The sequence below is a fragment of the Elaeis guineensis genome, chromosome 6 (assembly GCF_000442705.2).
Source record: "Elaeis guineensis isolate ETL-2024a chromosome 6, EG11, whole genome shotgun sequence".
Classification (NCBI taxonomy): domain Eukaryota; kingdom Viridiplantae; phylum Streptophyta; class Magnoliopsida; order Arecales; family Arecaceae; genus Elaeis; species Elaeis guineensis.
Genome location: NC_025998.2, coordinates 6,708,300 through 6,724,291, shown reverse-complemented (window position 1 = coordinate 6,724,291; position 15,992 = coordinate 6,708,300). Strand labels below are relative to the sequence as shown.

At 40.7% G+C, this 15,992-nt stretch overlaps 1 protein-coding gene across 2 annotated transcripts; it reads left to right on the top strand.

Annotated features, from left to right (window-relative positions):
- Nucleotides 1–8,526: 8,526 nt before the first annotated feature.
- LOC105047476 (probable alpha,alpha-trehalose-phosphate synthase [UDP-forming] 7) lies at nt 8,527–13,324 on the top strand. Of its 2 annotated transcripts, none has more exons than XM_073259030.1 (4): nt 8,527–8,952; nt 9,149–11,162; nt 11,819–12,092; nt 12,449–13,324. In XM_073259030.1, the coding sequence occupies exons 2-4, from the start codon at nt 9,175–9,177 to the stop codon at nt 12,776–12,778; spliced, it is 2,592 nt and encodes an 863-aa protein (XP_073115131.1). In that variant the 5' UTR covers nt 8,527–8,952; nt 9,149–9,174; the 3' UTR covers nt 12,779–13,324. The 2 variants fall into 2 exon arrangements, with proteins under 2 accessions (XP_073115131.1, XP_073115130.1); XM_073259029.1 differs by having other exon boundaries at nt 9,037–11,162.
- Nucleotides 13,325–15,992: the final 2,668 nt, after the last annotated feature.

The following is a 15,992-nucleotide window of genomic DNA, read 5'->3' as shown; positions in this document are numbered from 1 at the left end:
TTATTTAAAATAGTATTTTCTAATTTTTTTTTCTCAAAAAAAAGAAAAAAAGAAAATTTTAAATTTTAAATTTATAAATAAAAATTTATAAATAAATAAAAATTTTAATTTTGAATGAATTTTAAAATATTAAAATTTGAATATTATCTTTTAAATAAAAAAGATAATTTTAAATTATTTTCTTCTTTTCAAATTAATTTTTTAAAAAATATCTAAACAAAAATCTTAAAAATTTAAAAAATTAAAAATATCATAAAAAATGAGGAAAAAATATGAAAAAAATAAAAATTATAATTTTGATTTTAAAAAAATTAAAATTTTAATTTTAATTAAAATAAAAAATATCATTTCAAATTCTTACCCATTTCAAATCATTTTTTTAAAAAAAAGATGTTCAAAAAAATAAAAAGTGCCATAAAGAAGTCAAAAATTTTAAAAAATCAAAAAAAAATAAAAATTATAATTTGAAATTTTAAAAAAATAAAATTTTTAATTTTAATTAAAATAAAAATATCATTTCAAATTACTTTCTCCATTTCAAATTAATTTATTTAAAAAATATTTCAAACAAATAAAAAAAATACCCTAAAAAAATATCCTAAAAAAATTATAAATTAAAAATTAAAAAAAAATAAGAATTTTAACTTTAATTCAAATGCTAAATATCATTTCAAATTACTTTCTCCATTTTAAATTATTTTTTTAAAAAAATATCTGAAAAAAATTGGTGTAAAAAAATAAAAAATATCATAAAAAAAGAAAAAGGAGAAAAGAATATAATTGAAAAAAAAGTCAACAAGACTACGAAATGAGATGGATGATAGGCAAATAAGAAGTAAGAACCACTGTGACATTTGTAAGGAACAGGGTCATGACCGCCGCCGCTGTCCTAGGATACTTCAACACACTTCAACTTCAAGCAATGGAAGAAATTAAAGGCTTCGAAGATGTATTTTCGTCATTATTTTATATATTTCTGTGAGATGAACTGAATTTTGTGTTTAAGTTGTATTGTGTGACAATATTGTGTTTAAAATATATTTCAAATAAAATGAATGGCTATCATATCATATTTTTTATTTTTTAATATACTTATGATAATATCATTATTTTAGATTCATTAACATATTATGGCTTACGATCCGTAATATTTCGGTCCTCGAGACAGTAGTATTCTTACATTGCAGGAGCACCATCGATCACAGACTATTTTAGATGACGGCGTAAGCATTCAAATCTTATTTACTATTTAATTTTTTTTTAAAAATCATATATATTATCTAATTATTATATTTTATTGCAGGAGCTCAGACACCTTCGTCTACGACAATCCAATGCTGACTTCTGGAGGATAGAGGACATCCCACATAGAGTGCTGAATTATTTACGATATCTTGGATTTTATGGAGTATATCGGATCGGTCGTATACAGATGGACGTTGGTCTTATTACTGCTTTGCTTGAGAGATGGCATCCAGAGACATACACATTTTATCTTCCATTTGGTGAGGCGACTATCACTTTACAGGATGTCAGCATCCTTACTGGACTACCAGTTGATGGCGATCCAGTTACCGGAGTTGATCCCACGCTTACCATTCCGAAGTGGCAGGCTTTGTGCTTGCGATTGCTCGGGTTTGAGCCTGACGCATATTTTTTCGATCATTCACGATTTAGAATTGAGTGTTTGGATGATCGTTATCGATATTTTTATATTGCGGATGATGCACCAGAGGAAATGGTGCAGCAGTATGTTAGGGGTCAGGTGCTGCAGTTGTTAGATGGTGTTCTGTTACCCGATACTTCATCGAATAAAATGAAGTTGATATTTTTGTCATTATTAGAGGATTTAGATTTCACTTGTAGACTTAGTTGGAATAGTGCAGTACTAATTTATTTATACAAAATTATGTATTAAGGTTTTTATGCTGATCAAAATGAGATATACGTCAGGTATGAGCTTGGTGCCATCCTTTCTTCTTTCAACCTTTTAAAAGATGGGAACAGACAGAGACCTTGGCTTCCTAAAACAACGCGTCGACTCTTTTACTGATTGGAGAATAGGTGCGGATGTCACTTTTCTTGGTTCTTCAATCGGGGATTTTTGGTTGTTTGCTTTGCAGGGACCATTTGGGGTATTGTATCTTTTAGAAAATAACTTGGAATTGGTTAGATTTTCTAAGTGGCTTCGTACCAAAATTAATGAATGTTAGAAGATATTTGGTTCACGGTGAAAATCAAAATTAAAATAAGAATCAAAATGAATTGAAATTAGAATGATCAAATCTTTCGAAGCATTTAGTTTTTTAGCGAAATCGAAATTGGAACGAAAATTTGAATCTCTAGGAGAAAGAAGGGATTGAGTTTTAGATAGATTGGATCGTTTCCATTCCATCCTAAAATCGGATTTAGAATAGAATTTCTCTCAATCAAATGATTGGAATGGGAGTCACACGTTTCCATTCTGATTACAGACCCCAACTACTCCTAGCCAAACACTCTCTTTAAATTACCTGATAGAATGATCCATGGCCAATTCTAGGATGAACACAAATCCTGAATTTTGAACCCAAAAACATCCTTCATTTGGACTAAGGTGCAAAATTGGATCATAGCCTGCTTCACTTTCACTCACCTATAATTGGTCCTTGTAATGCTTCCTTGATGTCTTTTTATTTTCCCTCCACCATGATGGGCTTATAAGGTCCTTGGTGAACTATAAATTATAGGCCATGGAGAGCTGCAAACCTTAATTCTTGCCAACAAATCAAGACTCACAACATCGATAATTTATAGTTTAGGAAGCTAAGTAGGCATATAAATGATCATAAATGAAGAAGCATATGACAAAAGTAGTTCACGCATGTGACTGGCATTGCGTAAAAAACTGACCAAAACCACGAACCTGACACGAGTCAAGCATTTTGGTTTAGTTTAGATTGCTTTCTTTCTTATAACTTGTTCAATTCCGATTTCAAAATTTTTCAAACCAAAAACTCAATAGAATTTCTATTTGAATTTGTAGAAACTAACTCAACCGACCCAACCCGGCTTGTATATGCTATCTTCAACACATCAGCTCTAACTCTTTTTCGCTATTCTTTTTTTTTAGATAAATCTGGATTTTATTTAAACTCATCTAGAAATATACATCAATGTGAATCAGGAAACAATATGAGAAAAAATAGAAAAGAAATCAGAAAATAAAATCTATAACATAGTTTGATTAACCACATATCTTATCATCCAATCAGCTACACTATTAACTTTCTAAAGATATGGGTCATCTCGTGCGTAAGAAGAACAGACGTCATTCTCTGGCAATCATATTTGACAGAAAGCTTCACAATTTTTGTAGACCCATTAACCATCTAATCACTATCAACGAATATCCTTCAAGAACAATGCGGGAAGCCTTAAAGAATTTTATCGCATAGAGCAAAACTTCTCATGCAGCCTAAAACTCAGCAACAGAAATTATTGTTCTACTTTCACCATATAGCCTTAAGGTATTCATCGTTGTTCTACTTTCACCTTTACCTCTCTCTTCCCTTATTACAGAGAATCCTAACCCTTTCAATTCACTCCCTTATTCTGCTAAAACTGAGGCTCATCAAATCCTCATTAGCATCATCACCCTCCCCCCTCTAGCTGCTTAATGGCATCCTCGCTAGGTGAACCTTGAAATCATTTTTGGCCCTTCATCCCTTCTTTTTCTCATTGGACCTAAGGTTTGTCAAATCCAGACTAGCACCCTCACCCCTCACCTCACTTCTCCTTCAACCCTCATCGACGTCCTCACTAAAACGAATCCTAAAACCTCTTTTTTGGCCCTTCGCCCCTCCATTATTTTACGGGAGCTAAGGTTCATCAAATCCTCACTAGTATCCTCACTTCTCGCTTTCCTCCTACTCCAGCCTCTCATCGGCATCCTCACCAAGGTAAACTTTATCTTTTTTGCCCATTATCTTGTCCTTCTCTCATCAAATCAAAGACTTGTGCCTTAGCTGTAAGAGATCATCTTTTTGATTTTTTTTAATAGTTTTCTTACCTATATCCTCAAAATTTAGACATGTACTAAAGTCTCTATCCAAAAATATTTAGTTTTTGAACAATTTCTAGCCCATGATCTCAACCCCATAAATCAAACTAAATTCTCAATTCGATTTTTCAGTTAGTTTTTATAACTGCCAAATTGATTTCTGTTTTGGTTTTAAGAAATTGATTCAAGTCAATTTGATTTCAATTCTACACATAGACGTCTGACTCGATCTAGTCCATAGATACCTCTATATGTGATTCATGCATCATGCTTGAATATTTTTTTGATCTTATTATGTAGAATTTTGCTTTCCTTTACCTCTAGCAAAATATTAAAGAGAATTCATGCTTAATAAGTAAAACATTGGGACGTTGGTTAGACGTAACATGAGAGAAACCAAGCTCCATGTTACCTGCATGTAGACCTACTCATCGAGATGACCAGGCCAAATTTGAATTAGGCACATCCTAAGGTATAAAGTGAAATTCTTCGTGCACCGTGGGTGGTATAGAAAATCTGACGTGGAGTGCACCATCTCGTTCGATTGGTTCACGTAGTCATCATTTTCCAACGTGCATTTAATACCTGCAGATCGATTTTTTCATTTAAAAATTTTATATGATGAAAATATTTCTATCTTTTTAAAAAATTATGACATTCTATGTCTATATTATTATGGCATCCTATGTCCATAATATGCACAGGATGTCATAATTTTTTTTCTAAAGAATAAGAGTATTTTTATCATTCGAAATTTTTAAACAAAAAAATCAATCTGCAGACATTAAATACATATTAAAAAGTAATTGGACAAAAATATCCCTCTCATATTATGATATTCGAGGTCATATTATAATATTTTGGACTATATTACACCATAGGATGTCATAATTTTTTTCAAAAGATAGGAGTATTTTTGTCATACAAAATTTTTAAATGAAAAAGTCAATCTGCAGACATTAAATGTGCGTTGGAAAGTAGTAACTATGTGGATCAATCGGACGAGATGGTGTACTCCACGTCGGATTTTTTACACCACGTGTGGTATGCAGAGAATTTCTTATAACAAAAATCCTAAGCCCAAGCCCGATACTTACTTGGGCTTATGGATTTGGAGTTGGGCCTCAGGCTCTCTAGACCAAGTGGTGGACTAATGAGGGGGAGGAGGGCTTCTTTGCTCTGGGATATCATCCCGACAGTGGCTCGCTAGATGAAGTCATGTCGACGAACTCGAGAGACTCTTAGTCTTGGGCAATGAAGGCACTAGCTTCCAGGGAGCCTAGGAAGTTCTGGATGATGTAGGTGGTAGCCTCCTAGATCGCTATCGTATCCTTCTTAAGGCTAAGGCCGAACTCCTCCATGTCTTAGTAGTAGGCCTCGATCAAGGAGCTGAACTCCTTCACCTTGTGCTCTTGAACCTCCATGCTCCACCACTAGCCCATGCTTCTTCTCCCCATTCTTCCTCATGGTCCAATGGGGTTTTTTACTACCAGAAGGATTTAGAGGGAAAGGGTTGACAACAAAGATGGATTCAAAGAAATCCAAGGCAAGAATCAGGGTTAGGGCTCCAAGAGGAGGGGGACAGAAAAGGAAGTGGAAAAGAGAGATTCAGTCTAGCAGACTCAATGCTACTGGATTACTAGGTTATATATTTAATATAATATTTTTTATATACTAGGCTTAGGTCAGGTCGATATAAATCCGAGGCTGGCTAATTTAATGGGTCGGCTTAAGTTTCAGATCCCACCTAACTTTGCAGGCTTAAAAACCAGACCCAAGCCTATCTGAAATGGTTCAGGCTTGGATAAATTGGGCATGCTACTTGATAATTGAGCAAGTCAACTTGCTTGCATCCCTGGCCTACTCCTTGCATCCCCTACTCCAAGGTAGGCTATTTTATTTATTATATTTACATGTGAACCAATACTAAATCATCAGTGGTATCTTTATTGAAAGAAAATTATCAAGAATACATAGGATATAAGTTGAATCTGAATTAGGTTTAGGTTGCATTGTCTTCAATTTTCAATGCATTTACCTATAGAAGGATGCTAGTCAAACTTTAAGACACCATTCATTCATTTCTAGACCGAATACCACAAGATCAACTTTTAATTTTAGATGAGGATAAATACCATAAGAAGAAGAAATTAATCTTCTTTGGATGCCAGTGATTTCTCCCTGCATGACACAAGCTTTAGTATTAGCTGTAGAAAAGGAAACTCTTCAATAAGTAGGGTGAGAAACAGATATAGAAGAGTTATATTACTAATAGGTGCAGAAAAATGGGAGGATAAGAGAGAAAGAGGTGGTGGATCAGGAGAGAAGAAAAAAGGAGGTGGTGTGGGCGAGGAAGAGAGAAAGAAGAGAGTGAGAGATAAAGAGAACGGATGGAACAGCGGTACATTTGCAAATGTGAACAAGAGTGCGAAGGAGGGGGACGCACGTGAAGAAACAATGGGGTGGCGTCGTGTGCGGGGCCAGTGGTCACTTATAAGAAGAGGAGAGGAGAGGAGGGGTGTTTGGGTGCTGGACTCGATTGGATCCAAACCCAAGCCCGGTTGGACCCACATTTGCTCTTCGGGTGGGCTAGACGCATCCAGGTCGTTGCAATTAATGAGTAACATATTTTGATTTGATCTACAACACTTAATCATCTATTTGTTGGTTTATGCAATCATCCTCCATCTTCTTTATTTGCATTCACTTTGATAGATTGTGATCAAGCGGAACTTTTTAGTAGATTGGTGATTAAATCCACAACCACTATAACAGTTGTCCCAGGAATAACGAGGTCACTAACGCAAATGTTCTTCATGGCTTTTGTCGATTGCTACAGTAACCCGTGTCCCATATTTCGATGTGTTGAATCCGCAATACCGTAGAAATCCTTGTGTTGTATCCAACCACGCGTTCCACGCCGCCGTGCTGCTGCGGGGACCAAGCTAGATAAATATCAGGATGCCAACATATAGGTTTAGGGTCCCCCTTCTCCCACTGGCCCGTCCCGTTCCGTTCGCCACGTCATTGACCGGTCGTTGTACACCGTACGAGTGTTGGGTGGACTCCTGCCCCTCTCCGCTCCGTTCCGTTCCTTTCGCCCAGCTGGACCGACGCCAATTCCACCACGCAGCCTTCGTACGGCTCGAATATCCTATCCGACCAAGGTTATCCTGTCCATCCACCACCCAACCCCCAACTGTCCTCACCTGCATCCTTCCCATTTTACCCCTTGATCCATCAATCCCAACCGTCCATTCGATGCAGCTAATACCTCCAGGGGTAATTGGCTCCCACGGAGGAGGAGCGCGGAAGTCTCCGTTCCGCCCCGGCCCTCCACGCCTCCAGATTTGGTTCCGTGTACAGCTGGTCGTTGACGGTCCGTCCCCACCTCCCCAATTTAGCTCCGTGGAACATCTTCCTGCATGCGACTACGTATACTCCCGTCTTCCCATCCCACCTATAATCTGCCACGTGGATATACTCGCTTTAAATGCTTACGTGGTGCAGTGGTATTGGGTGAATCCTCTGGCTCATAGTCGCGAAGAAGGTGCTCCTTTTGTAGGGTCCGGTTAATATATTTATCGGTACGGACTCACGGTATCGGTATGGGACAAACTTCGGAGCGCTTTTCGCCGGTATGTGAAACTTGCGCTTCCCACCGCAGGGCCAGCCGGCCAGGCCGCTATCCACCCAACTCTGGGGCCATATTCCATACGTGCGTGAAACTCCGGAAGTTCACGAATCCGTACAAACTTTTATTCGAATTAAAAAAAAAAAAAAAGGTTTCTAGCCGCCGCATAACAAATTTCTATTTCAGTCCGGGTTTCCACGTCCCAACCTCACAAAATCCAAGCCGTCCATCCCCATCACCACCACTTCTTCAGTTGCATGGGAAACAGAAAGAATGGAAAAGTGTAATCAGCTACTGTGCTACGTTCTCTGGGCGTTGAGGAATCCACGCTCTATGGATCAGAATGTGCCACCTGCTAAAGGTGCAGACAAATGGACGGTGTCTAACTCCGCGTCTCGATAAAGAAATAATTTTTTTGGGGTAAAGATAAAGAAATAATATTAGTATCGTCGTTTTGAACAGTCTTCACATTGGACCAGCCATTGTATTAAAAGGAAACAATCAGCGCACCCTCGCAAACACCCACGAAGTCACCCAATCCTATGTGCTTTTTTAATTGAAAAAGAGATACGAAGCCTAGGCAAGCACGTCACACGTGACGCCACGACCTCGTGCCACGTAGTACTACGCATAGCGCCGCCATCATGCGTGGCCCCACACAGCGAGCTGGCCCCGCTGGAACCGTCGATTCAGGAATGAAAGGGGCGAAATATGGGATGAAATGGGTCTACAGTCTGCAGGTGGACAGAAAAGAGTCGTGTGATTCCAGCTGGGACCAGAGCGGGAGTCGGTTGGACGACGTTATCCTGTTTCTCGGCTACTCTCCGTTCCAACTACACTGGTATGGCATATACGGTTTCTCCTTCCACGCCCCACCCCCAACCCCACTTTCCCTTCTTTTTTTTTTTTTAACCCTTTTACTGATAAAATAGAAAAGAATGAAATTTTGAGGGAGAATAAATCAATAATAATCCGATCCCATGTATCCACCCTCATACAGATCGTTATTAGTTTTTCTTCTTTCTTATGTATATATAGCTAGCCAGAAGAGGAGGCCGCCAGACCTTATGATTTTTCCCCATTTATTTCGCCTCCCTCGTTCTCGCTCGCTCGCTCGCTCGCGCGCGCGCGCTCTCTCTCTCTCTCTCTCTCTTTCTCTCTCTATCAGGAACTGAACGGAAACCAGGGCTGCAGAGAAATCAAGAAAAGAATCAAGAGAAGAGATAAAAGAAATTCCCTTTTAATTCGGCATAAATCCACTCCCATTTCGATCGAGGTACGATTCTTCCCTTAAATCTCCCTTCCTTCCATCATTTTTTTCCCCTTGGATCTTTATGTAATCCAGTTCGCCGATCCATAGGAGTATTATAGCATTTGATGTGATAAGATCGAGGGGCAGGGTTTGATGGGGTTCGATTCCTGGGTTTGGATGGTGTTCTTGGGTTTTGATCTGGCGTTCTTGGGGAGCGCAGGGCGCTGTTTGCTCGGGACGGCGAAGATGACGTCGAGATCGTACACGAATCTCCAGGATCTGACGCTCGGGGACTCAACGGCACAGAGCGGCAGTAAATGGAAGCAGATGTCCCGGGCGATGACGGTGCCGGGGACCCCCTCCAAGCTGGACGACGAGGACCCCCCCGGCAGAAGCTCCTCCAACGCGACCTCCACTGCTACCCACGACCGGATCATCATCGTGGCGAACGAGTTGCCCGTCCGGGCCAATCGGCGGACGGGTGGGTGCGGGTGGAACTTCTCCTGGGACAAGGATTCGCTCCTCTTCCAGCTCAAGGACGGGTTTCCGGAGGACATGGAGGTTTTCTACGTCGGCTCCCTCCACGTCAACGTCGACTGCCACGAGGAGGACGGCGTCGCCCAGTCCCTCCTCGAGCACTTCAAGTGCATCCCCACCTTCCTTCGTCGCGGCCTGCTCCAGGAATTCTACCGCCGCTTCTGCAAGCAGCAGCTGTGGCCGCTCTTCCATTACATGCTCCCCTTCTCCCCGGACCACGGCGGCCTCTTCGACCGAGCCCTCTGGAATTCATATATTCTTGCCAACCAGAAATTCGCGCGGAAGGTGATCGAGGTTTTGAACCCGGAGGATGATTACGTATGGATTCATGACTATCATCTGATGGTGCTGCCGACCCTCCTCCGGCGAAAGTTTCATCGGCTGAGAATGGGTTTCTTCTTGCACAGCCCATTCCCATCGTCGGAGATCTACCGAACGTTCCCCGTCCGGGAGGAGCTTCTCAAGGGGCTGCTCAACTGCGACCTCATCGGCTTCCACACCTTCGACTACGCCCGCCACTTCCTCTCCTGCTGCGGCCGAATGCTGGGTCTCGAATACCAGTCGAAGCGCGGGTACCTTGGCCTTGATTTCTTTGGCCGCACTGTTGGGATCAAGATCACGCCGATCGGTGTTCACATGGGCCAGCTACAGTCCGTGCTTCAGCTTCCCAATAGGGATTGGATGGTAGATGATCACCGCCGGCAGGTTGAGGGAAAGACTGTGCTTCTCGGTGTCGATGACATGGACATTTTCAAGGGAATCAACCTCAAGGTGCTTGCATTCGAGAAAATGCTCCAGCTGTACCCTAAATGGCAGGGAAGGGCGGTTCTGATCCAGGTTGCTAACCCATCCAGGGGAACAGGTCGGGATCTTGATTTGATGGAGGGTGAGATACGTGAGATCTGCTGGCGGATCAATGAGGAGTTTGGGAATGATGAGTACGAACCAGTTGTGTTGGTTGACCGCCCTGTGCCCATTGTCGAGAAGATCGCCTTCTACACCATGGCGGAGTGTGTTGTGGTCACTGCAGTGAGAGATGGGATGAATCTAACTCCCTATGAGTACATCGTCTGCAGGCAGGGGATTGCTGGCTCTGAACCTGGTTTGGACGCCGACGGCCCTCGAAAGAGTATGCTCGTAGTCTCGGAGTTCATCGGATGCTCCCCATCGTTGAGCGGCGCGATTCGGGTCAACCCGTGGGACATAGAGTCGACAGCACACGCGATGAATGAGGCAATTTCTCTTCCGGATGCAGAGAAGCGGCTGCGGCATGAGAAGCACTACCGGTATGTTAGCACTCATGATATGGCCTATTGGTCGAGGAGCTTCTTGCAGGACATGGAGAGGTTTTGCAAGGACCATTCCGAGAAATCATATTGGGGGATTGGTTTTGGACTTGGATTCAGAGTGATGGGTGTCGATCCTAATTTTAAGAAGCTTAATGTGCGTGACGTTGCTTCGGCCTATAAGGTGGCGAAGAATAGGGCTATATTGCTGGACTACGATGGAACGTTGGTGCCTCAGACATCATTTAACATGACCCCAAGTGCGGAAGTTATCAGGATCATCAATTCTCTCTGCGCTGATAAGAAGAATGTAGTTTTCATTGTCAGCGGGAGGGGGAGGGATAGCTTAGGGAATTGGTTCTCACCATGTGAGAGGCTTGGGATTGCTGCAGAACATGGTTACTTCATGAGGTATGCTGCTGCTTCTTGACTGCTTGAATTTTGGTTTTTATTTCACGCTTTCGTATGATTTACCAACAGGGAAAATAGATGGCTGAATCTTGCTGTGACTGAAAAATGGCTAACTTGTTTAACATTATATTATAGTTCCATAGATCTTGGCATTCTCCTAAATTAGGATTCTTGTTAGGATACCTCTAAAGAATGGAAAATCACTTTTTCTATTTTCTGTTTTTCTTTTTGGTAGATTCGTCCATTTGCACTGCTATGCATTAAAATATTCATCACCTCTCATCAGAAGTTAGAGGAAGTTAGAAAAATTCAAGGTGATTATGAGGTCATAACTGCTCGGGGTAACAAACTTACAAGAGAAAAACCTGATGCAAGATGCCGTGGTGTCAAAATCTGTAAATTCTGACAAATAAAGAAAATAATTTTAAAAAAGAATATATTGAAGGGACATCATGGAGGCATGCTCTTGCATTTGTGAATGATGCTAGGATATCATTTAGAAACAGGCTGTAGAGTGTAATTTTTTTTACTTGCTGCCTTCTGGTCACTAGGTGGAAATGCTTTGGATCAATAGGAAGTAAAAAAATAAAATTAAAAAAAAAAAAGGAGTAACAGGGAAAAATTATATAACGCCAGCTTTGCATCAACATTTGCAGGTGGACTCGAGATCAGGAATGGGAAATATGTTGCCAGATCTCGGACTTTAGATGGATGCAGATAGCAGAGCCAGTGATGAAGCTCTATACTGAATCCACCGATGGATCCAGTATTGAAGCTAAAGAAAGTGCTTTGGTTTGGCGCCACCGATATGCTGATCCAGGCTTCGGATCTGCTCAGGCGAAGGAAATGCTCGACCATCTCGAGAGTGTGCTTGCAAACGAGCCAGTCTCAGTGAAAAGGGGTGAATTCATTGTTGAAGTGAAAGCTCAGGTGTGTTTTCCCTTATCATTTTTCATCTCCCCTATGCACAACTCCAGAATACAATTCCAATCTTTACTTAATCTATCAACCTTAAGAATGATCTCATTTGGCATCATGGCTAGTCACTGAATTCTCGTTCCTTGCATTGTATGACAATCCCAAGCTAGTCATATACGGTCATATATAAAGTCCTATAATCGCTGATAAACTCTACCTGGTTAGTATTGGCTGGCTCATTGCATGGCCTTTTTGATTCTGTGAGTTATGCTGCAAATATATTATGTTGCAGCTCCACTGTGATATACATATATATATATATATGGAACGATGTATTAATCTCGTTTTATGTTTGTGTTGCTTTGTAGGGAGTTAGCAAAGGCTCCGTGGCAGAGAAGGTCCTGTTATCAATGGTGGAGAATGGGAGGCCGGCAGACTTTGTGTTGTGCGTTGGTGATGACAGGTCGGATGAGGACATGTTCGAAGACGTGGCTGGGGTCATGACAAAGAACCTGGTTGCCCCCGGGACATCGCTGTTTGCTTGCACGGTCGGGCAGAAACCAAGCAAAGCCAAATATTATCTTGACGACACTGTTGAAGTCTTAGGTATGCTAGCAGAACTTGCACGAGTATCTGGGTCGTGGAGAACGGAACAACCATCCGCATCTGCGGAGATGAGAGATGATACATCCCACTGAAGATACGTTCCCGGTTCACTTCCTGGATTCTTTTTTCCACCAAATTCCAGGTAGAAGTAATTTTTTTTGATGGTTCTCAGATCTGGAGGTATGAAGCTATTGAGATGCAACAGATTGCATTTGATCAGAGGCTGCTAAGGAGTTGGCTATGCAAGTAACCATGTTCTTAAACCGGCTCATACCTACTTTGGAACGGTGTGGCGCATGGAGAAATTTTCAGACTGGAGTCAAACTACTAGGAGAGAGGCCACGTTCGCTTCCAAGGGCAGTTCTGCCGCTTGCTTGAGTGGGAACCAATCTAAGAAGTAGGTGTTACCAAATCTCGTTTCTTTTGCCACACAACTTTGTGCGATGGAGGGAGATCCGTAGTATCATCAGATTAACCGGTTGAATACTAACTCGTAACATACAGTTTGCGTTTTAGGGGTGAATTTGGTTCAACCCATTTTCTTCATGTACATATCTTGCATCGCTGTTCTTGTATTGTTGTTAGAAACAGTCAACATGAGAGGAAGGGAGAGGAGGAAAAGAAATATTTCAAAGTTAGATCCACGGTTTCAAGTTTCAACGTGACAAATTAAAAAGCTGCTTTTGTGCCCTTGGTTCAACACGAAAAATAAAAAATGTTAACATACCTCTTTCGAAGTTACATCGGTTCCTTGATGGGATGATGATTGTATGATTAGATTTCGATCATAACCCGGAAGTTTTAACCATCTTGAAGTGTATGCATATTAAATATTGGCACGCTCATGTTTAATCTATTTATAATATCCCACCGAGTATCTGTCGTATGCACGTAAGATAAATCTAGAAGACGTGGCACTATCAGCACCTCATTTTCATCATTGACAAGATGTTTAGGAGAAAACAACGTATTGCACCTGGCCTTCTACATCGAAGATAGGATTTTTTTTAAAAAATATTTTTTTAAAACTTATTTTTCAATCCATCTCTGACCTCAATTTATTTCTAATTCTACTCTAGTTTAGTTGTTTAGAATGCCACGTGTTGAAATCGCATGTTGGACATGCAAGTTAGTCTTGAAATCGCATGTCCAACATGTGATTTCATGCTGAGTTGGCCCCTCGTATCGGCTAAGAGCCGTTGAAAATTTTAAATAGAAACCGCATGTGGATTTCGATCCTCGATGCCCCCGCCCCTCCCATGATCCCCCATGATCTATCTCGCCTCACCCGATAGGTCGTAGCCTTTCGTGATCCATCACTTCTGCGATCAACCTCCTCCCATCCGACATCCTTGGGTCCCACTTTCCAACGATCGGCATCCACCCCCTCGACCGACCTCCCCTTTCTGTGATCAGCGTCCGTCCCTCCCCAACCGGCCTGCTCTCGTGATCGGCTCGGGCTCCTCCCCTCCACGATCGGGCTGCTCCCCCTTCTCGATCGGCCTACTTGCGTGACCGGCCCTAATCCTCTCCCTCTTGCCCCATTCCTCCCCGGCCGGCCTGCTCTCTCTCCCTGACCGGCCCCAATCCTCTCTCTCTTGCCCCATTCCTCCTCGACCGGCCTGCTTCCTCTCCCTGACCGACCTGCTTCCTCTCCCTGACCGGCCCCATTCCTCTCCCTCTTGCCCTGCCCCACCCCCCCCAAACCAGTCTTGTCACCTATTGCCGTGGCCCCCTCCTCCTCTCAAATGATGGCCCCCACCTCCAACCGGCCCTCCTCCTCTTTCGATGCTCTCCTCAATCTCAGGCACATATCTACCTAATAATTTAATTAAATATTTTATTTATCCTTTAATATTTAATATATTAAAATAAAATTTTAAAATTACTTATTTATTCTTTGGTGTTATGTTAATTTATAAGCATGCTTAATATATTTTTTAAATTTTTTGTATGAATCAATACAATGCTCATAATCACATTTAGATTACCATCGGATACAGCATCTTTCATTTAAAGATAGATTTTTATTTTAATATATTAAAATAAGTAAATTTTTTTATTTTTAATATTTTAAGAAGAATATACGTATGCATGTATGCGTACGTATATGTTTGCATGTATGCATGCTGAGTTTTATTGGACTCAATTCAAAGTGGATATAGAGAATAGCTTAGTATTGTCCGTGATGGTACTGAGAATTTATCGTATGATCTATTATGATCAAAATAATTGGCCTGTCCATATGCGAAGTAGGAATGAAGATATACTGATCAAATTATGAAAGCTGGAATAGTGCTTAGTGTATCCCAACTATGTTCATATGTGTGCATGTATATATACATGTAATTAAGTTGATGCAAGTTTATTTGTAATTTATTTTTTTTATTTTTGATAGCATTGCCAAATTTACATTTTTTATTATATATATAGTGAAACATAGTGGAAACTATCATAGCCTTGTGTGACATTAATGGTTCAATAGTTAATGGACCGTATGGCACTGAGTACACTAGGCAACCGTAAAAAGCCATTAGAATTAAATTTGGAATGACTAATGAGGAGTTGGAGGATAAATTTTACAAGATCTTTCATATTGATAGAAGACAGAATAAAATATTAATAATATATAGATATTCGTAAATTGTGCAACCATCACTGATCAAGTATGAAGCTATTCTGATTATCGACAATGATGATATGGAGATAATCTTTTCAACAATAAGTTTCCATCCATGTTTATCCCATGCAGAGTTGTATATAAACATGCAATCTGTAGAAAATAGTGGAGATATTCGTGATCGAGATAGTTTTGGAGTAGGTGATCGGGATTTCGGAATGACAACGCAGATCGAAGAGCAGATTGTTTGCTCTAGTTTGTACATTATAAATAATGTCCCAGCAGGTTCTAGACATACCGAGGAGCAATTTGGTACTGTAGACGGTGATGTGACACAGAATATCATTAGACAAATATTATTATATACAATTGCCGATGATACGGTTCATACGGATAATCGGCTTTTTTAGGAAGATTATGTGCCAAGCAAAGATGAAATGGAAGAGGATGCTCAGCAAGCTGGCACATCCTATGACATAGGAAGTCCCCATGATATTGAAAGATCACGTGATGTAGGAAATTTAAATAAAATAAGGGTCCCAAATTTTTGTATGTTTGAACCTCCTTCCGGAATATTTAGTCAGTTTGATTGAGCAACTGCTAATGTATTAGTGTGTTCTGCTTTGCAACCATAATGTAATACATGGAAAAGAGGTGAAGAGTAATGTAAGGGGCTCCATTTTGTG